We start from the raw sequence: 27,971 nt of genomic DNA, 5'->3' as shown, positions 1-27,971 counted from the left end.
AAAATGAAAATGACACAAAATAAGGAGAGATAATGAATTCGTGATAGTATTGCATGCTTACTTGTACTCAAAGATGGTAAACCAATAGGTATAATCAGTTTATAGAATGGAGAAAGCCTTGAAAATGAAACTGCATCATAAAGATCCTCTTCCTAGCTTCTGTGCCAACTCAACGACCTGCCAAATACAATCCACATTCTAAAAAATACATTTCCATTCAAGGTAGATACATTTGAACAAAAAAATCATAAATCATGAAATTAGTTTATTGACCCTCAATAGTACAGCAATAGTATAAAAAATATAAATCAAGCAAGAAACAAAATTTAAAAGCTATTATTAAAATATTATTTCTATAACTTCTTGTAAGAAAACCGGTTCTTCTAGGTCAAAAGGAAAAAAAATAACCTATCAAAGTAAAAAAAAAATTGTCCTATATGAGGGATGTGAAACCTCAATTCAAAGTGAGGGACTGTATAAAGCCCCATTTATAAAATTTAGAATAATTGAATATATTTTTTTTTAAAATATTAAAAAAAGGCAACTTATTAAATTTTAGTAAAATATTTTCTTATGTATTATCTCTCACAAAAAAAGTCATCCTAGATCCATAGCCGAAGTTAACCCTAGTGAAATAGTATTCAAGTCTTAACCACCGTCTCAGGTAAAAACATTTAGGCGGGAAAACCCCTAAATAAAACAAACAAGTAAAAACTTGATCTTTCAACTTCTGGTTCTCCCACCCCTCCCATATTTCCTTCTCCTTCTCCGACTCCGACATTTTTGCTTTTTCCGAGTTCACGCACCAGCCAGCGCCATGGCTATTTGTGCTTCAGCTGGAGGAGAGGACCGGCGAGCGAAGAAAGAGAACGTGGTCTTAGATGACGAGGAAGAAGGCGAAAAGTGTGTTCCGAAACCTGAGGTTGCGGAGTTGCGTGGACGATGGGAACTTGCTTCCGTTCTCAATTTCTTGACCGTACGGTTCTTATTATCTTCCTTACTTTGTCCTTCATGGCCTTAAATTTGCGACTCTACTTTATCTTTTTTAATGGATGACTATCAAATCAATGGAAGAGGCAGTCTTCGGGATTGTGAGCTTGTTGCGATTTCACTTTTCAGGTTTTTGAGCCAGTAATCGGTAAGGATTTGCAGATATCGGCGGAAGAGATAGAGACGGGTTTGATATGCCCTGATAGTTCGCTTGCTAAGCTCCACATTATTCTTTTGAAGGTTCTTTCCATCTCTGCTTGCTTGAAACTACAAATTTAAATTAAAAAACTTATCTTTTTTTGTTTGTTGGTTGGTTTATAGGTATTTGTATTGATGCTAGCCTTATGTATTTGTATTTTTATAAACATATATTTATATATATATATATTTACATATTTATATTTTTACATAACTTGGATTCTAATTAACAGGGGATACCGCCTGTGAGTAAAACATTGGATGGTTCTGATGATGCGTGGGTCACTGTGCTTTGTAAGAAGCTTTCTCCGTGGTGGCCATGGGTATCTGTCATTATTCAGCATAAAGTTACTAACTTTACTGATTTACTCCCATGGTGAAATGTTAACAACTTGTTACAACCCGTATTTTCTTTTCAGGTTGCTGAAGGGGACATTCCAATTGTGGCAGCTAAAGGGTATGCATGAATTTTTCACAATTGCTTATTTGGGGAGTGATAGAGATAGTGATTTTTTCACAATTGCTTATTTGGGGAGTGATAGTGATCGTGATTTTTTCACAATTGCTGTTTGTGCAGAGAGGAGATCCCTAGATACAAAGGACTCGATCCTATTAAGCGTTTACTGACCTTAAAAGCGCTTTGTGAAATACGGGCTGATGTATTACATATTCTACTTCCCCACCTTTCTTTCTTTCCAACGATATTTTCGTTTTCCTTTTTTATCCTATGTTTTCTGGTTTATTGATGAGAAAAGTCGCCCTTTTGGTTTGCAGCAAGATGATGCAGTGGCTTATCTTAATGATGCTCTGAAACAAGGGACCCAAATTTCTTCTTTCCGTAAAGATAAGATAGGAGGAGATGGGAAAAGCACTTCGTTTTGGTAATGCTTATTTGTGTTGGTTAACCTGTTTTATTGAATTCTAATGATTCGTGCTTGTCATGGTAGGTATGATGGGAATAAAATAGTTGGATATAGATTATACAGAGAAGTAACTGCATTTGAAAGAAAGAAAAGATCTATTGGGAGAGAGTCTTCGTTCCCAACCTGTAACCAGTGGGAAACGCTGGCAACCAATCTAGAGGAATTTCGCAAAGTTGCAGTGAGTCCAAATTTCTTTCTAATATCAGACTAGAACCCAATCATTTAGTTTCTTTTCCCGGAAATTGCAGGATGAATTCTCATCGAGCAAGGTTGTAGCATTGGCTGCTGTTGGTAGGACTCTCAAAACTGATGCTATTCCTGTTCTTGAGAAAATTCAGAAGGTAAACTTCCTAGTTTTGTACTTTCCTACTTTGCTGTGAAAATGTTAGCAATTCAGTTCATATCGGAGAGTACATTGAATCAACAAATAACTTGAAAAATACAAAAACGGACAAACTATTTCTCCGAAGGACAATAAAGAAAGAGCAGCCTTCCTCTTAATTAGTTATTGGTGTGTACACTGACAACTTTGGTTTTGGCCTTACAGAATAAAGAACAGGCAATAAAAAGGAAACAAAGGAAAAATATGCTTCTGAATGATGGAAGAAGTTTCCTTGCTAGTACTGGTGCCGGTGCTAGAGTTACTCGCTCATGTCGCACCCTTAGGCCTGTCAATTACACATTTGGTGAGCTGCATAATCTTCCCACTTTTCCTAGCTCGTGATATATGCTGCATGTTGGCGGAATATCATAATCTAATTATAGACTTTCATATTTACTGGACATTGTTCTGGAGATCTGATGGAATTAAATATTGCCTTTACGTTCCATATTGTATCTTGAATTTCTTTCTTTAATCAGATGGAGAAATTTTTCATGGACAATTTGTTTTTTGGCTCAATTGTTTCTGTCATTTGGATGACATTTCTTGATCTTCGTCTTCCTTTCTTATGACATTTGTATACATACGTACACATATGATATATTGATTGATCAGTGCCTTATAGTCTTGTTTCTTTGAAAGTTTTCTTTAGTGCTATATAATATACCCTTGTCTCAAAATGTGCAGATGACTATGATCGGATGATGAAGGAGGCTATACAACAAACGACGTAAGACTTTTTCCCTGTCTCATTAATCATCTGTAGGATCTCTATTTTTTAGCTTGGGCATATTATATGATAGGCATATTATATGATAGAAATACCATAGATACTGTTAAGAAATATATGCAGCGCGGTAATAAATGAGAAAATAGGATAGCCAATGGTACGATGTGCAATTCATCAGTATCTTATTTCAGAGCTAAAGTTTCCAAGATATCTACATGATATTGGTTTTACGGCAAGGATGTTATAAATGGTTTTTCTTCCCTGTTTGCTGGGGGAATGGCATTATTTCACAATTTAAATTATTGTTAGACTTTTGGTTTTGGTACCAGTTTTTCACTGCTTTTTTGTTCAGCATGTTTCTCTGGAAATATATTTTAGAAGAATCTGCTTAGTGCTTATTTACTTCTGTATACAAAGTTTTACTACTGTCGTTAAATTCATGTGGTTCAGAAAGAGGACAAGTCCCAAAGAGCGAAGGAAAGAAAGAGAGGGTAGCGAGATTGCTTCAGAGAGCGAGACAGACCCAGAAGACCCTTTCCCTAAAAGGTTCTGCACTAAGGATGATAATGTTGAAGATTCAAATGTGGATATAGCTATGCTCAAGGATGATGGTAGTGATGACGATTATAGTGGCAAAGAGGATGTTGATGATAGCGGCTGTAGAGACTCAGCCACTTCTGAAGTAAGCAGGAAGGAGAACCGTCCCTTCGGTGCACGTTGGAGTACTAGGCTGGCTGGAGGCACTGCCCATCCTTCTATGGAACACAGAAACTTGGGAACGAAGAATATATCAAGACAAAGACCGACCCATAACTCAGCTATGGACTCTATTGTTGTACCAGATTCAGATTATGAAAGCTGAGCTAGAGAATTCTGTACATGGAAACTTGATACTTGCACTAACGCCTAGAATACAGCTCAAGTTAAACTCCAAATCTTTTGCTATTTTTGTGGTCAAGAGAGCAAGTTTTGAAACACGTATGTTGTGAAGTTGGAAACATGCAACATGGGCACTTTTGTAAATTTTGAAATACAGTATTTTGGCATTAAAAATCGAAAGTTGGTATTTTGAATATGTAAGGGGTTAACGATGTTGTATAGGTAAATGCCTGACCAGGTTCTTAAATCACCTACAGGTTGATGCTGTTGGTGATATAATACATACATAACCTCCTTAACTATAACAACTAAAATCCAAGAAAGAGCTTCGAACACAAAAAGCATTTTCTAAAATGTACTCAAACTCTCTTTTCTCATCAACCTACCCATTTCGTCGCGCAACTTGACTGTCCACCACAAAAACTGCCCACACTGTCAAGCAATTTGCAGTTTGGAATCTTTTACGTTGCGGTTTGCATTTTTGCCTGACCGTACCATATCAAATCATTATATATATATTGAAATGTTTCATGAATGCTGACAGATTCTATTTCAACTTAAATGTATTCTTCCATAATCAAAATCTATATTTCTATATTATTAGTTAGTTTTTTTTTTTATTGTTTTGTTAAAAGTTCATTAATTTGTTGTATATTTATTGATTTTGTTAAACAATCTTTAAATATGAGCTTTATTATGAATTTTTATTAATTATTAAATTATTTGACGATAGGTAAAAACCGTCCACACTGCACTGCAACGCATTTTTGTAGTGTAGTTTGAGGTCTGTGTGCGGTCTGCAATTTGGAAAATTGCTCAAATCGTACCTGCGATGCGGTCTAATAAATTAGCCAAAAAAATACACCGCTCGCACCACGAACACTCCTAACTTGAGGATTGTTTACTTATAAAGTAATACTGTAGTGCAATTTTTTTGTTCATTATCTGTTGAAGATGTCTATGTTTGACACGTGGCTAAGTACATCTTATAATTTGCATTCCTTCATGTATGTATTGAAGAATAAAGATGAAGCATGAATTTGATAAGAGTAGAGTTCATGAATCACTCCGATCAATGGTGACTTGTAAATAAGATATAAATAGAGAAAAAATAATGCATTGGTCAAAGAATCTGTAGTGCAGGATCCTATGTACACAAGGCAACACAAATTTTAAAATCCAGAATCCAATAACAAAAGTAAGAAAAACTAAAATGATAATTTTTTAAAAAATATTTTATTAACTAAACTTTGCGTTTGATATACTGATAAATTGATGGTAATGAGAGAATTGAGAGGAAAACATAGTGTGGAAAAAAATACTCTAGCAAATTGTAGCAACAAAATGAATCAGAAAATTGAATTCTTGCTGCTATGCTATGCATATCCCTGGCTCCAGGGACCCATGAAAAGTAATTCAAGAGATGATGAAAACGACATCTAACATGCGAAGCTTTAACTCTGATGAGATCTACCAACCTCTATCTTCTTCTGCTACCTCAGCTGCAATCTCTTATCGCGGCACACTAAGACCCAATTCTGAAAAAGAAGCATACAGTTTTTAATCAGTTTACAAACTCTAGCAATACTATTGGAACAATCTAAATTAAGTATAATGCAGTATTACTTGGGCATCTTAAATTGTAAAATTAGTAGTATCTTCTCATCCCAATTCTTTACCGAAGACTGGACTAGAGGCATTACAATACAAATGATTTATAGAACAAACGGTATCAATAAATTACAAAAAATGCTGGAGCCAATAAATTACAAAAATAACATTGCAAGGAATTCAAACAAAACAAGAAATGTTGGTAAGAATAGATTCGTAGTGGTTTTGGCTTTCAAAAATAAAGCTAGACAAAAGTTAGTACTTGTTAGAAGTTAGCAACAATGCCTATCACAGAAGAGATGACCAAAATGGGCAACAATTGAAGAGAAAACAGGAAGGAAGCTATTATTGAAATGGCCAAAAAAAGAGTTTCTACAGGATTTCAAGAGACCTGAGGCTCTCCAAGATGCAATGAGTTACTACTGAATTCATGCATGACTTCCTACTCAGCACTAACACCCCTATATGCCTTCACATAACCAACTCAGTAAGGACTAAAGACTAAAGTACCCTCCCCATTACAATAAATTCCAATTTCAAAACTACCCCTGCCCCTTGTGTCCCTTACCAAACCTAGCATAAGTGAAGCGCAACAAGGGCCTAATTGTTAAGTAGGTACTTAGGAGGGACTCAAATCAAATTTTGTGAGAACAAACTACGTGCCTGACTATTTGAAACTATCTATTTTCGTAGCTAACAGTAAGCTTGAGCTTTTGAATTACTCTTCTTGTGAACAAACCATAGACCCACCATTTTTTCTCTATATTACACACACAAAGAGTGACGAGCAATCAATTTGTAAACCAAATAAGCCCTAAAAGAAGAAAAATAACATGTATGATGTCAATCTCAATCACATTCGTGTTGTCCTTGACTCACATTGTTGCTCACAAGAGGCATAATGGCAAGTTTAAATCTCTTTAGTTCAGAATTCAAGATAAATATGTGAAATCCACTACAATGGTTTAATTTCATTAATTTTAAAAACAAAGAGTGGTGACCTACAAAATAAAATCGAAGCGGACATTAATATAGTTATAGTCAAGTAAGTGTATTATTAAAAAAAATAGATAACATGACTGATGGCCCGGACTGGGACTGGGCGAGTTGAGTTGCCTTCTACTTTCACGCAATACTAAGTCAATTGCTAAAATTGTTACATCAGCCAAGCAGGAAATCACAATGGTATTCAACAATAAATGTTTGATTGAAAGCTAATCTGTTAAACTAATACCAGCATAAAGGGTAAGCTACAATATACTGTTTTATCAAATAATTAGAGTAAAACCTTAGAGATATCAAACTCCAGGGGCATTAAGCATACCCTGAGACAAAGATCTTGAGCTTGACGAGTCGATGGCGAGACACGAGGTGAGGCGAGCAGAAGAAATCGCCGAGTGAAGAGGGAGCAGAGATTGAACACAACCCAACTGAGGAAATGACCTGCATTCAAAGTTTCAATGATTAACATTATGGTGACTTAGAGGAATTCAATTGACAAAGCTGCCTTTGGAGACCACCATTGCCCAAAATTAAACAAAATTGCTTGCCTTGAAACCGAGAGAGAAGAGCGGATGCTGGTAAGAGAAGGGGTGGGTCTGACGTTAGGGACGGATTTCGCCGTGGCGGATTTGAATAAAGAGTGTGCTGGCTTCGAAAGAGATCTAAGCCGAGAAGCCATTGAAGAGAAGAGAAGATAAAAGTGGGACGACAATATTAAGGGGAGGAAAAGGGGTTAGGGCTTTTACTGAGGTTTTACTGTTAGAAAATTTTACACAAAGGGTCTCTCTGTCTTTTTATTATTAATAATAATAATTTTTAAGGCATTCGGTACACCTCCGCTCCTCTTGATTTCCCTGTTTCGATAATTTTGGCACAATTTTTATTTTATTTTTAATGATTGTGTACACGTAATTATTAGTATGATTTGTAAATTTTTAAAAAATTCTAAATAATCTATATTAATAAAATTATATTTTATATAATTTATTACACATATAATTATTTTTATACGAAATTTATTTTATTACTATAAATTATTTTTCGTCAAAATTTATAAATACTTTAAATAATTAAACTATACAATCATAAAAAAAATTACATTGATTTGATACACTAAAAGTGAGATGCACCAGAAAAGCACCCAATAAAAATTTTATTATATTTTGGATTTGATTTATTTTAAATTATAACTTTTGTTAATCAGTTTTATAAAATATTTTTTAATAAATAAATAAATGTATCAATTTTAGATAATAATATTTTTACCTTAACTAGAAGATGGGAAAACACCTTTTTGATTATTTAAAATAATAGATAGTTATTTTAACACTTTCATAAGTTCAAAAGAAATTTAGTAATAAATTAAAACAATAAGACCAAGCATAGTGATTTTATTTTCAAAATAATTAATCATTATCAAATGTTAATTAAAATTTGATATAAAAATTATAATTAATCTGTATTATCAAATGTTAATTAAAATGTTAATAAAAAATTTTTTTACACCAATTCAAAATAACTAATCAAATCTTCACATTTTAGCACGAATGTGCTTTGGCTTATTTTCCACTTTAAGATTGAGGACCGAATCATTCTGATCAATGACAATTAGCCTTAAAACAAGATTGCTGTCTAATTTAACCTTAAAAAAAATACAAATAATAAGTTCATTTGGACTTAAACCATTTAGATCACTTTGACTTGAGAAACTTATAACATATGGGGTTTTCATTATTATACCTTCCAAAACCTCTCTTTCGACCATTTAATTCAAGTCCAAAGCAAATACAATAACGGTTTACAAAAATGAATACTACAAACTCGTCCATGAAATGAAACCTGAGGAACTGAACTGGTTTCATTTGACTACCTCTACTTCTATGCCAAGTTCGCTAGAAAACACATAAAAAGTTCAATATGGCTATGTGATTCCCAAAAGAGCCTCATAACCCTATTCAACCACAGCCAATAAGTCACTCTCTTTGCAGAAGCAATGCTTTGAGTCCGATCCCAAATCCACCTGATTGATACAAAACCAACCTCATTAATATTAAATATCAATATTAAGATAAACAGATGGAGCAATCTCATAGCAGGAGCAATAAACCTACTGAGAGTTTAATCATTCTACTTGACCATATTGCCACTTGGATGTGCAAGTGCGTTTTATACTTGCTTATCCAAGGATACACAATTTATATGGACGCATACACTACTAGCTTTGAAAATTATACTACAATCTCAATACCAGCTGAGCGCACGGGTTCAAGTTCAAAAACTGGGGTCGGGTCACCACCAAACCTTACAACTTTGCAAGTTTACTATGTTTGGGAAGCTTGACACTTCTGGTTATCCACTTAGTAGGTGCATGAGAAAAGAATTTTGTAAGGTTTATCACGGCAAAGTTGAATACTTATACATGTATACATGATCTCATAGTCAAGAAATCCTCTGAACCCGCTTAGTGGGCTCGTGTTCAAAATTTGTGGCTGGATCAACAGCCAAACCCCGTAATCTACAGGATTTATAGAAACTTTTTGCTATATATTCATCATTGAGGGATTAAAACCACATTTAACTAGACCCTTAGGTTTACAACTAAATTAATGTTAGATATTGCTTTTAAATTAAAATAAAAATGACAGAAATCATGATAAAGAAAACAGTAATGATGTCTTGAACTTGAAACTAGAAAGGGCTATTTGAAAACTTCAATCTCACTTGGTACTATTTACCTCAAAAGCATTTATGTCAGAGAAAAGAACCTGCAAAAGGACAACCATTCACTCCGTCAAGATTTTGAGCCAATATTCTTCAGTATTCTAATTTATCGCACTGGTTATGTTTTAAATACTCACCTTTGAACCAGCTTTCACTTCCCCAACGTCACTACCAACAGAAAGAATCTGAGACAATTGCAACAATGATTGTAAAAAATATTCCAAAATTCTTAATTTTATTTTAGAGATCATTAAAGCTTTTGGGATCCACAAAGACGGGAGGATATTCAAGCTGTGTATGCTTTGCCAAAAGGAACAACGATTTACTTACTGAACTATTAATAAGACTAAAGATGCGAAATATTATGGTGGTAACTTATTTGGGTTGAGTATTTGATTTTGTACAGTTAATAAAAAAGAAGTTTATGTTTAAGTTTATCATAGCTAGAAAGGTAGTCACATAGAGTAGCCTGATAGCCAAAACAATAAAATGTCAAATGCATTCAGAAAACAGTACAAATTGTTAGGATTTTGCTTACTTCTCCCATAAGATAACGCTCAAATTTCACAGCTGATCTGGGCAGTAAAACTCCACCAGCTGATTTCTGTTGAGAGATCAAATAATCAATTATGGATTTGAATAAACTATACATGTTGGGAAGCCTTTCTAAAATGTAGAAATGTGTAAATATTATTGGCATTTAATCCATTTGATATAGAAGAACATAACAAATAATAACTCAAAAAGCACCCTCATTCTATTTTGTTTTACTTTTAACCTTGTCAATGTATATATAACTTCCGAAAAATCCTACAGGCTATAAACATATCTCTCAAAAGCCACACAACACCGATTTATAACAATTAGTAAGTCATATTAAAAAAGAAAGACAACATGTTTCAGCAAGAGAACTAGAACCGCAATCTTTCTAACGTGTTTACCCTAAATCCAGAAAGAGTCAGCATTCAGCAATTCAACTAGACCACCCAAAAGATGTTATCAGAACTATATTTTTGTAAGTAATAATATAAAAAAGAACCAAATTGTTTAAAATAGACTACAAGCCAAAATAACATAGTGACATGAAAATCCACAACTAAAAGTTTTACAGGGTTGAAATCCACATTTTAATTTTCTTCTATTAACTTCCTTTTGGTTTCTAAACGTATGAAATAATGAAGGAGATTAACTTAAGAACCATCTCGAAAATATTTCAACCATTCATTTCGCTTTTAAAAACATCACTCTTAAACACAGATCAAGTAGCACGTACGTTATGCAATAAGAGTATTCAATAAGTTAATACTAGACCTCAATGTTTAACATTCCAAAGTTTACAAAATTCAGAACAATTGGTAATATGAATGAGAGAACAAGTAACCCGTCTACCTCAGGAAGCTCCTCAAGACGAACAAGGACTCTATCAGCTTGCGGAACAACCTGCAACCCACGTATTAAAATCACGTTATAAACAAAACCCACTTCAATTTTCACCCAAAAATTATCCTCAAATCAAAATTTCAACTCATTTACCATCAAACATAATTAGTATGGTAGGTCTACACACACGCAAAAACGGAATTTTATGGATATAATAGAAACGGATAGATTAAACACACACCTTGGTGGGTTCCCATTTCTTCGAAATGGCACACACTCTGAGTGAGGTTCTTCGCAAGCCTAAAGAACACCGTGAATTTTATATAAATATATATATATGCAATGAAAAGAAATATACTGAGGAAGAATAAAAAGGGAGCTTTAACTTACCTGGAAGAAGCTTGTGGTTAGAGAGGGAAGGAGAGCTGGGCTGGCAAATGAAGGGTTTGGGGATAGTGAGGAAGGAGGACGCCATGGATGAGGTTGAGGAAGCTCAAAGGGGTTTTTGGGTTTGGGTTTGGATTTTGGAAGCACCGTAGCGGAAGTGAGTGTGTAAACAATTCGCGCGTGCAAGATAAGGTAGCACGTGACGGGTCCGATAGTTCTAGACAGTTCCCTTCATCTCAAGTCTCTAACTACCTACCCACACATATACATTTTGGCTGGCCCTGGGGCCCATATAATAAGACAAGCTGATTAAGAAACTAGGGTTTTTTTTTTTTTTTTAAATGCTTGTACTCAAGCAAAAGCAACTTACAATAATCGCAAACAACAAGTTCTCAAAACATCTAAAACTAACACACCCTAAATTAGGGGTGAGCATCGGTCGGTTTGGGCGGTTTTTTCACAAAAAAAAATTCAGAATTCAGTTTTCAGTTCGAATTGGTGCAATCCGAAAACCGACCGAACCAAACTAGTTTAAAAAAAAACTGACCGTTTTGGACCGCGGTTTGGTCGGTTAAACCGACCAAACCGAATTGATTATTTATTTATTTATTTTTATTTTTTTTGAAAGTTTTAGTTAAAAAATTAAAATTTTTGGATTGTTAGATTCCATTTTTGTATGTTTTTAAAACATAAATATATAGAACATAATTACATTTATAAGTGCCTTAAGTTTTTTTTTTATTAAAAAATTTAATTTTTAATAATTAATAATTATATAATATTATATTATTATTTTATTGTGTTCGGTCGGTTTCGGTTTTTTTGGTCGGTTCACCCAAAATTTCCAAACCGACCAAACAGTGGCGGTTTGCACCGTCGGCGGTTTTTTCGGTTTTCGGTTTAAACGGTTTTGGTTTTTTCGGTGTTCGGTAGGTCGGTGTACACGGTTTTTTCGGTTTTTCGGATTTTATGCTCAGCCCTACCCTAAACTGCACAAAATTAAAGACACTAAATTAAACAAAACTGTTTATTTAAACTCAGGGCATATCATCTCAAATTACTAACAAACTCATTTTCACCCGCTCAATATGTGAATCAAAACAAATTACTGAAATTTCAACAAATCAATATTCAATTGTTAATATCATCATCTCATTATAATAGTGAGCAAGTTATCTCTAATAATATCAAACAAGTGTGTAGCTCATGTACATCGAGACAAAATAATAAATATATCAATCAATCAAAACATTCATAAGCTTATTTGTTCAACTTATCTCCACCAATGTAAATCAAATATTATGTATATCAAGACGACTTTATTAGGCTTATAACATAAAGCTTGCGTCAATGGTGGATGGTGGATGGAAAAAATACATTTAGGCTCATTTGCACACCATAGACTTACAAAATAACCAACTCAACAATACAAAATTTCCTTTTTCCAAATATTTTCTTCATTTTTTCATTCCATGCTTCTATTTTGCATGAATGAATGAGTTACAACTCCCCCAAACATGTTCATTGTTTTTTTTTTTTTCACTTTTTCAACTTTCTTTTTTTATTAACAAGAAACTTTTCAATACAATACAAATTTAGTGTAGCTCACTTTTTTTTCAATATAAATACACAATACCTTCTCAAATAACACTATCATAACAAGCCTCATTCCCCACTTTACATCATATTTTCTTAATCAACACAATCCAACCCTATGTTTATGGTACAAAAGACGATAAAGGATAAACCTTAATCAAGTTCAAGTCTTAAAATCATAGGCTTAAGATAAGAATAAATAGCAAAGAATAAAGTGTCAAAAATTAGGCTCAAAAAGGAAAACAAAAGAACTTGTATTTTTAGGTTAGCTTTTTGGCTCAAATGGTCCAAAGAAAATGCCTCTATCATATCTACACAACATAGACCTAGGATTTTGCATCAACAAGTTACTCAAGTAAGTTATAGTTGTTTCTATGCTAATCAAAATGAATCCAAGTCTCTACAATACCCACAAAGCCACATAATGCATAAGAATCATAGATAGACATGTGATCAAAAGATAGAGATAACAACATTAACAACAAGTAAGATAAGTCAAGCATAAAGTCAAAAAGCTTCAAAACAAATAACAAGTGACATCAAGAGTTTAGCATAATAGTATCATCGAAGCCTGCAAGTCGTAAATTCAACATCTCAGTTAAGTACAAAGAGTTTAGCATAATAGTCATCATCGAAGCCTGCAAGTTGTAAAATCAACATCAGTACAGTAATCCACAAGATTAAGATACATAAACCTAAAATCTACCCAACCGAATAAAAAATAAAAGAAAATTAAAAACATAAAAAATGTTATTGATTTGATCAACCTTATGCAAGACCACATATCGTTACAAGTAGTATATTAAAATTGATCTCACAGAGATAAATATTTAAGTTTTAAATATCAATCACTATTTTTCTTTCAATCCAAGTTAGTTACAATTCAAAGAGACTAAAAAAATGAAATAAAACAATAAGATAAATAACACAATTAGAAATCAAGAATTTCATGAATTAAGAATTCTAGGTCTTTAATTTCCCCCCTATGGTCTTCCATAAACATCTTTCTTCACCTTCATTTTAACGTTCTAATTGCCAGTCTAGGGTTCCTATGTATTCACAAGGTTTTCCCAAATCACAAGCGAATTCAGCCAATAGATTAATTCTAATATTTCTATAAAGAATTTAAATATATCAATAGCATTAAGTCTAGCCCTAATCTGACTACCTAGGTCGATTAGATATGTTCTTATCCTAAACATAGATCAACATAAATGTGTCAATCCTAGGCTAATGATTAGATCTAACTTATGTTTTCTCTTACAAGTTCCACTTAAATTACTAAATAAATTTCAAAGTTAATCTCTCTTTGAAAAGCATTAAGCACAAATCAATGTAAACAATCAATATGAACATCAAATAAAGACTTTAAAAGAAAACTTTTTTTTATAAACATAGAGTTCCATTAAAGTCCTAGAAAAAGTATTCAGTTCATGTTCATAATGGAAAATTGTACCAAACAAGAATAAAAATTCATGGTTTGAAATTTTAAAAAATAAAATAAAATAAAATAAAGAAGAAGAAGAAAAGATAAAACTAGGTTTGATGATCTCTAACGCCCCAATCTCTTAGAGCGTCATGAGCGTGCACTTTTATAATTTATTTAAATAAGAAAATGAGACTCAAATTAAATTGCATAAATTTTACTAATAATTCAGCAACTAATGCCCTTTAAAAACAAAAGAAAATCTGGAGTCTCATCTTTTATTGAAAACAAAACAAATAGTTCAATTCTTCATACTACAAAACTAAACAAAACGTCTTTCATTAATAATAAGGCTTAGGGCCTTGATTAGGGGGTCAGGATGGAAAATTATATGTTTTAATTATGAAATATGTGTTTAGTAATATATATGTGTATCATTATATGATTACGTGGGTTATATTATAATATGACTAGATATGCATGTTTAGGTGTATTAAATATGCATGTGAGGCCGTTTCTTATTAGAATGGTGATTTTCGTAATTTGGCCTATTACGGGTGTACTTAGAGTATATGTGCATATATGTGATATATGTGTGAGACCACATTATTATGCAAATATATTTGGGTTACTTGGCACGAGGCGATTCTAGGGAACAAGTTAGCGGGAAAGTCACAACGAGACCAAATACTCGACTCGGGGTGAGTCAAGAGGTATTTTGGGTATTTAGTGCATTATCGAGATATTGGGTAACATGGATAAATATTTGAGGATATATCTGGAGTTAGTGAGATTAGGAGGAAATTTTGGGAAATTTGACCATTTTACACACAGGGACGTTTTTGGGGACCCGGGCCTCGAATTTACTTAGAGTTACTTGAACTCTAAGTAACCTCGCATAAACAGAAAAACACGTTAAACTCTCTCTCAGCTCTCCCTCTCTCTTGTTCACACACACACTCTCTCAATTTCCTTGGGAATTCTTGCAATTTAGGAGGAATCGAAGCTAGGTTAGGCTCAGGATTGTTCAGGGAAAAGCTTGGCATCGTGTTGGGCAGCAGAGGTAACGATTTCTAGCCTTAAATCTGTGTTTCTCTAGTTTTTAGATGAGTTTTAGAAAATCTGAATTTGGAGATTTGATGAGGTTTTGGCCAAGTTTTAGCTTAGGTTTTGATGGTATTGAAGTGTTGAGTTGTTTGGAAACTTTGTTTTTGGGATTTAGCTAGGTTTGGATAGGTTTTTGGTTAGATTTGGCTTGAAGAAAATTGGGAAAAAATTGGGTTTTCATGTCGAGTTGTGATCCTGTTCTTGAGGCGCCGCGACTCTCATGAACTCAAGGAGAAGGAGGTGCGGAACCTCCATTTGAGTCACGACGCTAGTAGGGTCACGCCGCGACGCGTGTGGTCTAGAGGAGAGCCCTTGGGCTCTCTGACTTAAGGTGGGTTGTGACTCTTTTGCCTTGGGCCGCAGCGCTTGAAGGGCTTTTGAGCCCCATGAGGTTTTGTGTAACGCCCTGGATAGCCAATACCACTACATTTTGTATTTGTAAAGGTGCAGGAATTGTTATTCAAGTCATTTAGTTAAAAACATGTCACTGAAACCATTAATGAGCTAGGGTTAAAAGGTTTTGGTCTCAAAAGATACATTTCATATAATTAAACACTTTACACATGGGATCCCAAAAGAAACAGCATTTATAAGTCAGTTTACAAAATTTCCAGTGTACAAACAACCACTAGCCACTCTAAGGGAAAAACAGGCATTTATGGTCCTCCTGTTCCCTGTCTCCTCCTCAACCGTGGCGGTCAAGCAGTTGATCATGTACATTCTGCCTTCTGAGCTCTCCAATTCAGGGCTGATCAAGCTTGCCCTTGCCTTTACCTGCACCACGTAGCACCCATGAGCCAAGGCCCAGCAAGAAAACATAACATTATAGAACAAACAATGATAACAATTGATTAACCCTTTAAGCATGTTGATACACTTAGCATACCACATTAATCACACAGCACATAGACATAACCAAGGAATCAACCAACCAACACTCAGCTATTCAGTATGACAAATCCATCTATCAATAACAATAATCAAATCACATGATAATTAAGGTCGACGCCCTTAGGTCGCACCCTCTGTTTACCCCACTGACTCCGGTCCGCTTAAACCGAGTTTAGTGCATAATAAGTTGTCCTTAGCTACTAGTGGCTGAGCCGCACCCTGTACGCCAATATAAACTCTGGCACTCTTAGGTCGTTTGTTTATTATCCACATGGCATAATACCATCCTTCAATAAGCATACAAAATAGGGAGCCCTTAGTCCCATTATCAATTCACAACCGGGTGCAGTTTTCTTACCTTTAATTTCCAAGTATACTGATTACGAGAGATGCCTCTTGAGCACGATCCGTTTCTCGAGCCCTAACTTAGTACCTAGTCACAACCAAGATAAGGGATACCATTAATAATTGTAAAAAAGCTTCTAGATAAGGTTCTAGTCTCCAGAACATCGAATTCCACCAAACACGGTAGTAGATCGATCCCGACCACCCTAGGTTAAATTCCCATGCTTAAAATCTCAAAAACCCAAATTTCCTTAAGGGTCGTAGCTTAAGCTCCCTATGCCACAACATGGCCCCAAACAGAGGCTCATCCTCGCCCAGAACCAGACACGGGCCGCAGCCCTACAAGCCCCATGTCGCGGCCCGCCCTCCTTCTCCAGCACACATCAGCTTCGGAGGGCCGCAACTCACCAAGAACTATGTCGCGGCCCGCCCCCTTCGAACCTAGAAAAACCACCATTTTTTACTCTCAAACCTCACTCAAAACCATCCCAATTCCATAACTCAATTATCATAAACATTCCTGCATGATTTCAGAAGCTTAAGCCAGCAGAAACCTAATCTAAAAACTCATCAAAACACCATTTTAATTTCTGAAACCCACACACTCAAGAACTCCAAAACCAGTCAAGAAAACACTAAGATTCAGACATTAGACCTTAAATTCGAGCTTACCTTCACTGATGAATCAATCCTCTAAGAAGTTTATGAGCTAACTCCCAAATTCCAAGCTTCAATTCAGTCCTTCAACGTCAAAATCCATAAACACCTCAAAACTTAGCCATAACTACATAATTTAACCACCACGCATAAAGCTTATGACTTACCTTAATCCTTGATTGAATCCTTAGCTAATTCTTGAGCTAATCTCCTAAATCACAGCTCAAATTCTCTGAATTTCAGCCAAATTCTTCTTAGTTCCTTGTGGTTTTCTTTGAGAGAGAAAGAGAAGAGGAGGGAAGGTCGATTTTGGCTTTTGTTCCACCGAGTTCTATATTTTACTTAGTCTATCCTTAGGCAATTAATTCAATCCCAAGGCTCGGGGTACCGGAAACGTCACCGAGGGCAAAATGGTAAAATTCCCTAGTATTCCCACCTAAGCTTCCCAACCTCAAATATATCTCAAATTATTTATTTTCATAACCCGATAACACTAATAACCATCTAATACCCGAAATACCCCTTGACTTGCTCCAAGTCAAGTATTAGGTCCCGTTGTGACTCTCCCGTTAACTAGCTCCCTAGGATTGCCTCAAGTCGCATGCTGCAGAATTACCCACATAATAATGTGGTCTTCACAATTATAGTATATAATCACATTTACATTCATATAACCATACAAGCATACTTATCATAGAATCATGCATTAAACTAATAAATTCACACATAAATCAATTATGACCTCCCGACATACTAATCAAGGCCCTTAAGCCTTATTAGTAATTTTGGGTCGTTACATTTTGAGTGCGGGAACTCAAAACTAAGGGCTCGGGATCGATCCTACTACCCGGATTAGTAGAATTCGACGTTCCGTGGTGGACCCAAAACAAGTATGTTTAAAAATTTATAAATTGCAAGCGCACGAATCGTTCATATAGAATAGTGATCGTGTAAGCAATGATGTCGAACCCAAAGGAGTTGTCTAAAATCGAAAAGAGAAAACTATTTTAAATCAAAAGTAATAAATTCTAACCTAGCTCCAAAGATTGATGAGTTTTAATATTATGAACATAAAATAAAAGATTGAAAAATAAAGCTATTTAAGAGAATAAAAATAAAGCAATAATGAGTTGAAAATAAGTGTTAAAAGAAAAGATTATTAAGATACTAGAATCCACAAAATGTAAGTTTAATAATATTTATTAGTATATTGATTCCCAAGTTTTAATGATAGTTAAAATAATTCAAACTATCATTTTCCAAATAGATTTATAATTTTAAGCACAAATTTCTTCTAAAAAGATAGGATTTTTCTTCACTTTTCAAAATTATAATTTCAAAGCATTTAGTGTAAATCAATCTAATGAAATAACAAATAAATCAATGAACATTATTTATAAGTCAAAACATAATATTTTTGTTCTAAGCATAGATGTGTACAATTTAATGACACATCTTACACAAAGAATATTATGTTTTTGCAAAAAGAAGAACAAAGTGCATATTATTTCACAATCTAAAATATGAGATATTAAAGATGAAAGACATATATGAAGAAGAAAAATCCATAAACTTGTTGCATTACAAGGGAAATCAACATACAACATAAACATTACCTAGTTACAAGTTGCTTCATCATGATCTTAATATTCTTATGAAAAAGATTAGAAGCACATAACTAGAGTAGAAATTACAAAATAAATGACATACATACTTGCAAAATGCTCTTGAAAAACCCAAAATGGAAGAAAGGATGGTAGAGAGAAAATGGGAGAAAAGAAGATAGTAACCAAAAATTAATCACCCTAAAATGGTCTTGAAACTCCATATTTATAGCCAAAATGAGATTATAAAAATAATCAATTTAAATTAATTAAATTGATTAGTTTAATTAAATAAAATAAATATGGTATGTAGAGGTAAATTATAGGGTGTAATAATGATATTGTGGTGAAAAATGTGTAGAAAAATGGGTAAAAAGTGGCATTTTGAGCATAGGGGACAAATGGTACACTTAGGCAATTTTAGGCTAAAAAATGCAGCTATTAGGCTGCTGGTGGCAGGCGGATAGCATGCGTGGGCTTGTGGGTTGGGGCGAGTGGTGGGATGGCAGGGAGGAGACTGTCTTGGATTGGGCCTAACTGGGCATTGGGGCTGGCTGATGAATTGGGCCACGGCTGGCCTTGCAAGGAGGAATTGGTGCTGGGAAGAAGCTGTAGTGCTAGGGAGGAAATGGATGTGGTTGGGCGTTGGGGTGATGCTGAGTACTCTTGTTGATGCAGTTGGGACAGGTGGCGGCTGGGGAGGAAAAGCTGAGTCGTGGGGCTGTGCCAGACGCATGGCTGGGAGAGGCAGCTTGGAGGTGCACGTGGGCCAAAGGTGGCAGGCCCAATTGGGAAAATGCCAATATCCTTGAAATTTGCCATTTTTTCTTTCTTCACAAATTCCACTTTTGATTTCTTTACTTTTTTCCAAAAATACAACATAATTCCTACAAGATAAAAATAAATTAAATAACAATCAAATATTTTCAATTATAAATAAATCATATTAATTATTTGAAAATATTGATTATAACTTAATTTAATATAGCATTTAAGTTCAAAAGAATTACACTTTTAACTTCTAACTTAACAATACAAATTTCATATAATTAAATTACAACATACTATAATAGAATATCTATAAAAACATATAAAAATCTAGAAAACTACAATAAGACTAATAAATTAAAAATTACATAAAAACTTAATAAGTTAATTAAAAACTCAAGAACTAAGCAACAATTAGCATATAAAATATGGTAAAATAACTCTATTTTGTAGAGTTATCATCCCGGAGCCTAGGACTCAGTCCAGAAGCCTTTATTCGCTCATTATTGACGGGATTCTCTATTATGGTTGTGACTAGGTTATCGCTAGGGGCTCGGAACTAGGAACGTGCTTGAGGGTCATTCTTAATATACATTGCACTCGGACCTAAGGTAAGAAAATTACACCCAATATGTGATATATGTGATTAAGGCTTGGGCCAGTTGTTAAATGTAACTATGAATAGGGCTCATGCCCTTGAAAATGAGCGTGATTAAGGTTATGTTTATGCTTGTTGATTAAGCATGCTTGAATGCTCAGTGTTTGGATAATTGTTTAATGATTGCTTGCATTGTCTGCGTAGTTAGGGATCGACATCGTTAAGGAACATGGTTATTACTATGTATGTATTTAATTGGCTGAAATATATGATTAATATGCATGCATACTTGTATTTTCTTAATTATGCTTATCTGTATCTGTATCTTAATATATGGTTAAGGCCTTGACTTATTAGTCAAGGGGTGCAATAGCACGCTGCACGCTGGTCGAGAGGCTTAGGCCTAATTAGGGACGTACTATTACGTTGGCCGACCCTATGGTCGTTGGAAAACAAAGCGCTTGGCTAGCTCTATGGCTAGTTACTCAGGCTAAGGGCTAGGGCCCCAGGTGACTCTATGGTCACATAGCTAGGGTGTAATGCCCCAAATTTCCTAATAAGGTTTAGGACCTTGATTAGGAGGCCGGGAGGGCCATAATTGATTTATTATTGTATTTAATGATTATATGCATGTTTACGTGAATTATATTATTATATGATGGTAAATGCATGCATATGGGTGTATTTATAATGATAAGGGCATTTTGGTAATTTGGCCTGCTGAGAGCATATTTGTAAATTGGGTGCATAATGTAATTTGTGAATGAGATTTTATTATTATGGAGATATATTCGAGCTATTCGACATGAGACGGTCATATATAATGGATTAGCAGTTTTGTCATAACGGGGTCAATTTTGGGGTAATAGAAATGTTTATTTGGTGATGGATTGGGAGTATTTGAGATCAGGATGGAATTCTGGAAGTTTTGACTATAGTATCCCCGGGGGTGTTTTCGGGATCCCGAGCACTAAGTTTTATTTGAGGTTACTTAAGCTTGAAGTAGCTTGTCAGATAAGAACGTACGTTAGAAACCTCTCGTTCTCTCTCAAAGACAGTCCGTTTTACCGTTTGAGCATTTTTGAGGAAATCTTGAGTTCTAGGAGTCGGAATCAAGCGAGGGTTGAGGCATAGCGATCCTAGGAAAGAATAGAAGCTTCTTAGCCGAAGGATTTTATGAAAAACAACCCAATCAAAGGTAATTGAAGTTTAAGTTTTGAGTTATTCCGAGTTTCTAAGCTTTGAATTGATTTTGTGAATCGTTGAGTTTTTGGTTTGTTTGAACCTTGGGTTTTAAGGGTTTTGAGGTATTGGGAAGCTTGGGAACTTTGTTTTGATGATTGGGGAATGTTTAGGTGTGTTTTTGGGGACTTTGAAGTGTTGAAAACACGTTGGAGAATGGTTCTGGGTTGGGCGACGCGGCCCTGTTCTTGGGCGCCGCGGCCCTAGCTCGAGTTAGCAGGTGGCCTTTCTGTTTCGCTGGGCGCCGCGACCCTTGTGTGGGGCACCGCGGCGCTTGCCTCTGGAAATTTTGGGGGCCGCGGCCCAAGGTGCTAGGGCCGCAGCCCTTGCCCTGTTTTCACCCCGTTTGCTTGTTTTGACCCTGGGAACTTAGCTACGGGCCTCAGGAGTGTCCCTACTACTTGGATTAGTTTGGATTGATCTCTTGGAGGCTAGATATTGGTTTGAAAACCTTTGGTTATCATGTTATTGATGGTGTTCTATATTTGGTTATGATTAGGTGACCGCTAAGGGCTTAAAGGTTGGCCGTTCTCAAGGGTCGTTCTTATATTGGTTCTAGCTCGGATTTGAGGTAAGAAAACTGCACCTTGTGTATATGAGACATGCATGGCTATTATGATGCATGTCGGTTGATTATTATGTATGACATGCATGGCTATTCTTGATGCATGTTGGTTGACTGTTAAATGTGACATGCATGGCTGTTATTGGTGCATGTTGGATTGTTGAATATGTTGCATATGATGCATAAGAAACATGTGATTTAACATGCTTTGTATACCGGGTATGATATTGTTCAGAGCTTGAGCCTCTGTGGTTGTGCATGGTCCTAATTGTACTGGTATCTGTTAGTAAGCATGCTAAATACCTTGTTTGTGGACATTGGACATGTGATATATGTTTGGTGGCATGGCTTACCTGTGTATGGCGCTGACTTACTAGTCAGAATCGACAATGGTGTCAGATCCGTCTGTGAAGCTGTGACTTATTAGTTAAGTTCACCACGGGCTGAGCACTGGTCGTGCTTTACCGACCCAAGGGTCAGAGGTGGCAGTGCGTTGGAAACGCCGGGCCAAATAAAGATTGGATCCAATCGAGGTCGGCATTGAATGACTCATATGGGGTATTAGTGCTGGACCGACCGGAAGGTCAATGAGAACTATAAGCGCTTGCCTGGTCTACGACCAGATGACTATAGCCAAGGTATATGACCCCGGTGACTGTTTGTCACAAGGCTAAGGGACGTTGTCCATAGTTTCGACTCTAGAGTCGTGAGGAAGGTTATGCTGGTGACAAATCACCTTGCACCTGTCCTAACCAAGCTTATGAAAGAACCACTTATCAGTTGAGCCCTGGTGACCCTATCGTCACATGGCTAGAGGGAGCGATGCTCATTACTGTGACTTTTGGCTATTGTCACCTATCTGTATGGACCGTTGGTTCCGAATGGTTACTATGGTTGTTGTTGATATCATATCATGTTATATGGTGTTTTCTTGCTGGGCTTTGGGTCACGGGTGCTACGTGGTGCAGGTAAAGGCAAGAGGAAGCTGGACCATCCTTGAGTTGGAGAGCTTAGGTGATGATGTGTACATATGCAGCTGCTCGTCCGCCACGGCCGAGGTTTAAAGTGGAACTAGGGTTGAACCCTGTTTTGCCGCTTAGAACGGCCTGTTGTAAATACTTTCTGTAATAAACTCTGAAACTTTATTTTCGGGATCCCAATATATATATATATATTAAACGTTCTAGTGAAACGTTACATCTTAACCAAAATGTTTAGACCCTAAACCGCTAATCATACTTAGTTACACGTTTTGGCCAAATGACTCGATTAGCGAGTTTAGCACTGTTTACAAGGCACACCGTAACGGTCCCTGGAGTTTGGGGCGTTACATAGGGCATAGGGCCCTGGATTGACTCTATGGTCATCTATTTAGGGCAACGGGCCCCAAAATGATCTTATGATCATTTATTCGTAATTGTATGCATGAATGAGTAGGTTATTAATGTTGGGCATGCTAGATATGCATCTTGAGTTTGTATTGACTGTTCATGCACTTGTTTATAGTTTTCTTGATAGTGCTCGATGGTGCCTTCAAAATCAAGATTGTTCATGAAAAAACGACTTTGCTCGATGGTGGCTCAATGATGCTCGATGCTATTCTTGTAAGAGACATAATTTTTCACTCGGGTGTCCGTTTGGGGTGATTTTTTTTTTATTTTGGGTATTTTTTTCAAGATCTACACGTTTGACATGCTCATATGCACATTTGAGAAGTTTAAACTTGAAAACATACCAAAAGAGGTCTTAAACATGAGGTATGCTTGCATTTTTGTATTTTTTTTTTCAAGTGTTACACTTCACAAATGTGCATATTAGCATGACAAACATGTAGATCTTGAAAAAAATACCCAAAATAAAAAAAATTCTACCCAAACGGACACCCGAGTGAAAAATTATGTCTCTTGCAAGAATTGCATCGAACACTATCGAGCAAAGTCGTTTTTCATGAAAAATCATGATTTTGAAGGCCCCATGGAGTTGACATCGAGCACCATCGAATCACCATCAAGCAAGGTCGATTTTCGGCAGATTTTAGAGTTTTAGATCTGAAAAAAATTGCAAAAACACCCAAAAATCATGCCCATATCTATTTGAAATAGGGCTGAGCATCGGTCGATTTGAGCGGTTTTTTCATATTATTAAATCCATAATTCGATTTTTGGTCCGGATTGGTGCGATCCAAAAATTGACCAACCAAACCAATTAAAGAAAAAAAATTGACCGTTTTAGACCGCGGTTTAGTCAGGTAAACCGACCAGACTGAAGTTCTTTTTCTAATTTTTTTTTTCTATAATTTTTGAGAAAGTTTTAGTTAAAAAAAAAAACTAAAAAATTTGGATTGTTGGAATCCATTTTTGTGCTTTTTTAAAACATAAATACATAGAACATAGTTACATTCACAAATTTAAAAGTTTGAAAACATAATTAAAAGTCCATAAGCATAACATAACCTACATATATTTATAATTTCAGTCAGTTTCGGTTCAAACTGGTTGGTCCACACGGATTTTTCAAATCGACCGAACGGTGGCGGTTTACGCCGTTAACGGTTTTTTCGGTGTTCGGTTTTATTGGTTTTAGTTTTTTCGGTGTTTGGAAGGTCAGTGTACTTAGTTTTTTCGGTTTTTCAGATTTTATGCTCAGCCCTAGTTCGAAATGCAGTATATAGTGTCTTAAGTAAAAGAAACATTATTATATTTGATAAACAATTAATTACCCATAAATTTCTACTCAAAGGTCATCAAAATGTATGTTTCTTTGGGTATATTGTGTTTATCTCAAGGTGGCCGAAGCTATGGAGGTTTTTCTGGTGTTATGGTGGCGTCGCTGTTGTGGGTGGTGTTGTCGTGAGGTGAGAGAGAATGAACAGAGAAAGAGAGAGGGAAGAGAGAAGAGATAAGAGAGAATTGAGGGAAAAATGACAAGGGTATTTTGGGTAGAATGTAAAAAAGTGACATTATTTTGAAATCTTTATTATGCCTAGTATATTTTTTAATTAGCACCCTCTATTATGCATACAATGTGAAAATTTTCTTTTAAATTTATGAACGTAAGGTATCATATCTCATTCACAACCTATTTATTTATATTATATTGGGGTTGAAGAATTATATAATTTTAAATTATTTTGTAAAATTTGTTAAAAAAAAATCAATAATAATTTTAAATCCTAATTCAATTTTCAAAATTAAAAATACAGGTATAATTCAAATATTATAAAATATCATTATTATATTAATATTTAATATAAGACTACATATATAATAATTATATTAATATAAATTTAAATTCAAATCTTATAAAATATCATTATTATAATAATATATAATACAAAACTATATATTTAATAATTATATTAATATAAATTTAAATATTATAAAATATTATAATGCTAATAATATATAATCATAATTTTTGTACTAATTATATTAATATGAATTTAAATATTATAAAATATTATTATTATAATAATATTTAATACAATACTAGATATAATAATAATAATATACATAATACATAATCTTAATTTTTATTAAAAAAATTATCATTTTTATTTAAAAAGTTGTCATATTATATATACATAAAAAAATCATAAACAATAGTTTGGTTTAATTTTTCATTTAATATATTTATGTCATTATTTTATATGTAATATTATTTATTTAATTAAAATTTATATGACAATGATACAAATTTAATAAATATAATTAAAATGTGTTATCCCCGTTTTGTCCCGAGACACGTGGCACGACATAATGGGTCTATGGGCTCTTTCGTAGAGATCAAAGGCCCAGTCTAAGCTCAATGGACAGGGAGGACGAGACGCCTAGTGGCCCACTCGTCAGTAAGCCCAACACTATTCAATGGGCGCCACCATAATGAGGGAATTAGGACTAAGGTTCGGGCCCAGCTCATCTTCCCAGTCCCGATTTAGTGGCATCATCTGGGATGCGAATAAGGATGAAGTTCAACCGTCTGAATGGACTAAGACATTAGTAAATAAACTCGAGATCAGGAAAAATGAACCAGGGTCCTAGTAAACGAACCAGGATATTAGTAAATGAACCCGGACCTGGCATCTGGGTTGCAGGATTGAACTTCCCTGACGTTGACACATTCCCGAGAAACACAGAGTTTGGCCTCCCCAACTAACATGCATATAAGAGGTTACATACGAAATGTACGCTGATATTGGGGAACAATACTGCCACTACTCTGACGGATCCTGTCCCTAGGATCTCCTTAGAAGCTCATGCGAACCAGTCTGAAAGTACGTATTGTTGTTAGTTGTAAAGTGTGATTATGCCCAAGTCGGCCCAATGGGCCTTCATTAATGTGTATTATTTAGCAAAGTTCTTCGTATTAAGCTTCTATTAGTGAGTGAACCATGATTATATCCCTATTGGGCCCGGATTAGTCCGGCTCAAACCCATTCCACCAAACTGCTTATAAATAGGACCAATTGTGCACTGTAGAAAAGATCTCATAATTTTCTCTTGTAAGCAATTACTCTACTCAAATTCGTAGAAAACTCCATTGCTAAAGCTCTCCAAGCTCCAAGATCCCATATTATATTAATATTTTAATTTATATTAATATAATATAATAAATATCTATTTTTAATTAGATTTGAAGGTATATTTTGTTAAATATTAGAATATTTTGTTAAAGTTAATAAAAAAAAACATTAAAACCAATAATTTATATATAAGAGATTCATGCATACTCAATTTTTAATTTACATATTCAATGGTTTTTCTATTGACTGTCTTTTTCGCTATTAACTAATTAAATAAGAACTTAAAAAAATGCATGTAAAAGACATAAAATTTATGTGGTTCAGGTTATAAAACACCCCTAGTCCACGAGGCTTTAATATTAGTGTTCTTGAAGCTTGAGATGGCAAGCTTCAATGGATGTTTTCTCAGGCAACGTATATATTGCTCTAAGTACAAAAGTGAGATCAAAAGTCCAAAATCCAAAAGTCATTTACAATAGAAGTCCTAGCCCAATTTATAGTGGACAGGGGTAATTAATTCTCTTAATGAGGATTTATTACAAATATTTTGAATCATTTGGGAGTTTAATGCTAATTAACACCTTCGGGTGCCCTAATTAAGGTGGTGAGCCCAAGCATATCGCACGGGGCCCAATTCGTAGGTTGTTTGTAATGCCCCGAAATCCCTCATGTGGTTTAATGGCTGAATTAGTAGGCTGGGAGGGCCATAATTATTTTATTATGCCATTAAATGATTATATGCATTTTATGTGAATTATATTATAATATGATATTAAATGCATGCATGTGGGTCCACATTTGATTATAAGGGTATATTGGTAATTTGGCCTGTTGATGGCATATTTGTATATTTTGGGTGCATGTTTGTGATTAATTGTTGAGACCACATTATAATGTGGATTTGTTCGAGCTATTCGGCATGAGACGATCTTTGAATATAAACTATCGGTTTGGTCATAACAGGCTTAAGCTCGGGGCTCGAGGTGAGTCTTGGGGTGTTTTGGTGAATAGAGCGTTGCCGGGAATTAAAGGGTAACGAGATATGAATTATTGGTATTTGAGGATATTGATAAAAACGGGAATTGGAGAACGTTAATTATGATTTGCGGGTTTAGAGGTTAAATGTCATTTTTGCCCTTACTAGCCTTTAGAGGGTTTTATTTAACCTAGGGGTAATATGGTCTTTTGGCAAGGGTTATATGGGATTCTAGTGTACTGTAGAATGAGTTGAAGCAAAAACAGAGCCAAGTTTCCTTCTTCACGTTCTTCATCTTCGTCTTGTTTCCTTTGGAGTTTTTTATCCCAATTTGAAGAACTAAGCTAAGGAATCAAAGTTTGGAGCTTAGGACTTTAGTTCAACCATTGAAGAGGACTTAAATCCAGCTTGAGGTAAGAATTTATCCATGAAACCTTAGTTATACTCTGTTTTTCTTATGGGTTTCAGTTG

The 27,971-nt window shown here is 35.0% G+C and overlaps 3 protein-coding genes across 4 annotated transcripts; 1 reads left to right on the top strand and 2 right to left on the bottom strand.

Moving 5' to 3' along the window:
* The first annotated feature begins 634 nt into the window (after window positions 1–634).
* LOC133803451 (DDT domain-containing protein DDR4) lies at window positions 635–4,298 on the top strand. Its single transcript, XM_062241503.1, has 11 exons — window positions 635–976; window positions 1,120–1,230; window positions 1,422–1,511; window positions 1,608–1,645; window positions 1,766–1,847; window positions 1,963–2,069; window positions 2,136–2,289; window positions 2,360–2,452; window positions 2,659–2,797; window positions 3,181–3,223; window positions 3,674–4,298. The coding sequence occupies exons 1-11, from the start codon at window positions 818–820 to the stop codon at window positions 4,083–4,085; spliced, it is 1,428 nt and encodes a 475-aa protein (XP_062097487.1). The 5' UTR covers window positions 635–817; the 3' UTR covers window positions 4,086–4,298.
* Window positions 4,299–5,316: 1,018 nt separating this feature from the next.
* On the bottom strand, window positions 5,317–7,479 carry LOC133803452 (protein NONRESPONDING TO OXYLIPINS 2, mitochondrial). 2 transcript variants are annotated; one of them, XM_062241504.1, is made up of 3 exons: window positions 7,264–7,479; window positions 7,002–7,156; window positions 5,317–5,640 (listed from the first exon to the last, which is right to left on the bottom strand). In XM_062241504.1, exons 1-2 carry the CDS (start codon window positions 7,392–7,394, stop codon window positions 7,012–7,014), a joined length of 276 nt encoding a protein of 91 aa, XP_062097488.1. In that variant the 5' UTR covers window positions 7,395–7,479; the 3' UTR covers window positions 5,317–5,640; window positions 7,002–7,011. The 2 variants fall into 2 exon arrangements, with proteins under 2 accessions (XP_062097488.1, XP_062097489.1); XM_062241505.1 differs by having other exon boundaries at window positions 7,038–7,156.
* A 937-nt stretch (window positions 7,480–8,416) lies between these two features.
* On the bottom strand, window positions 8,417–11,426 carry LOC133807458 (10 kDa chaperonin 1, chloroplastic-like). Its single transcript, XM_062245806.1, has 7 exons — window positions 11,207–11,426; window positions 11,058–11,116; window positions 10,826–10,876; window positions 9,975–10,040; window positions 9,574–9,621; window positions 9,451–9,480; window positions 8,417–8,735 (listed from the first exon to the last, which is right to left on the bottom strand). Exons 1-7 carry the CDS (start codon window positions 11,289–11,291, stop codon window positions 8,667–8,669), a joined length of 408 nt encoding a protein of 135 aa, XP_062101790.1. The 5' UTR covers window positions 11,292–11,426; the 3' UTR covers window positions 8,417–8,666.
* Between the last annotated feature and the right edge of the window lie 16,545 nt (window positions 11,427–27,971).

The sequence above is a fragment of the Humulus lupulus genome, chromosome X (assembly GCF_963169125.1).
Source record: "Humulus lupulus chromosome X, drHumLupu1.1, whole genome shotgun sequence".
Classification (NCBI taxonomy): Eukaryota; Viridiplantae; Streptophyta; class Magnoliopsida; order Rosales; family Cannabaceae; genus Humulus; species Humulus lupulus.
This window is presented reverse-complemented; position numbering and strand designations above follow the sequence as displayed.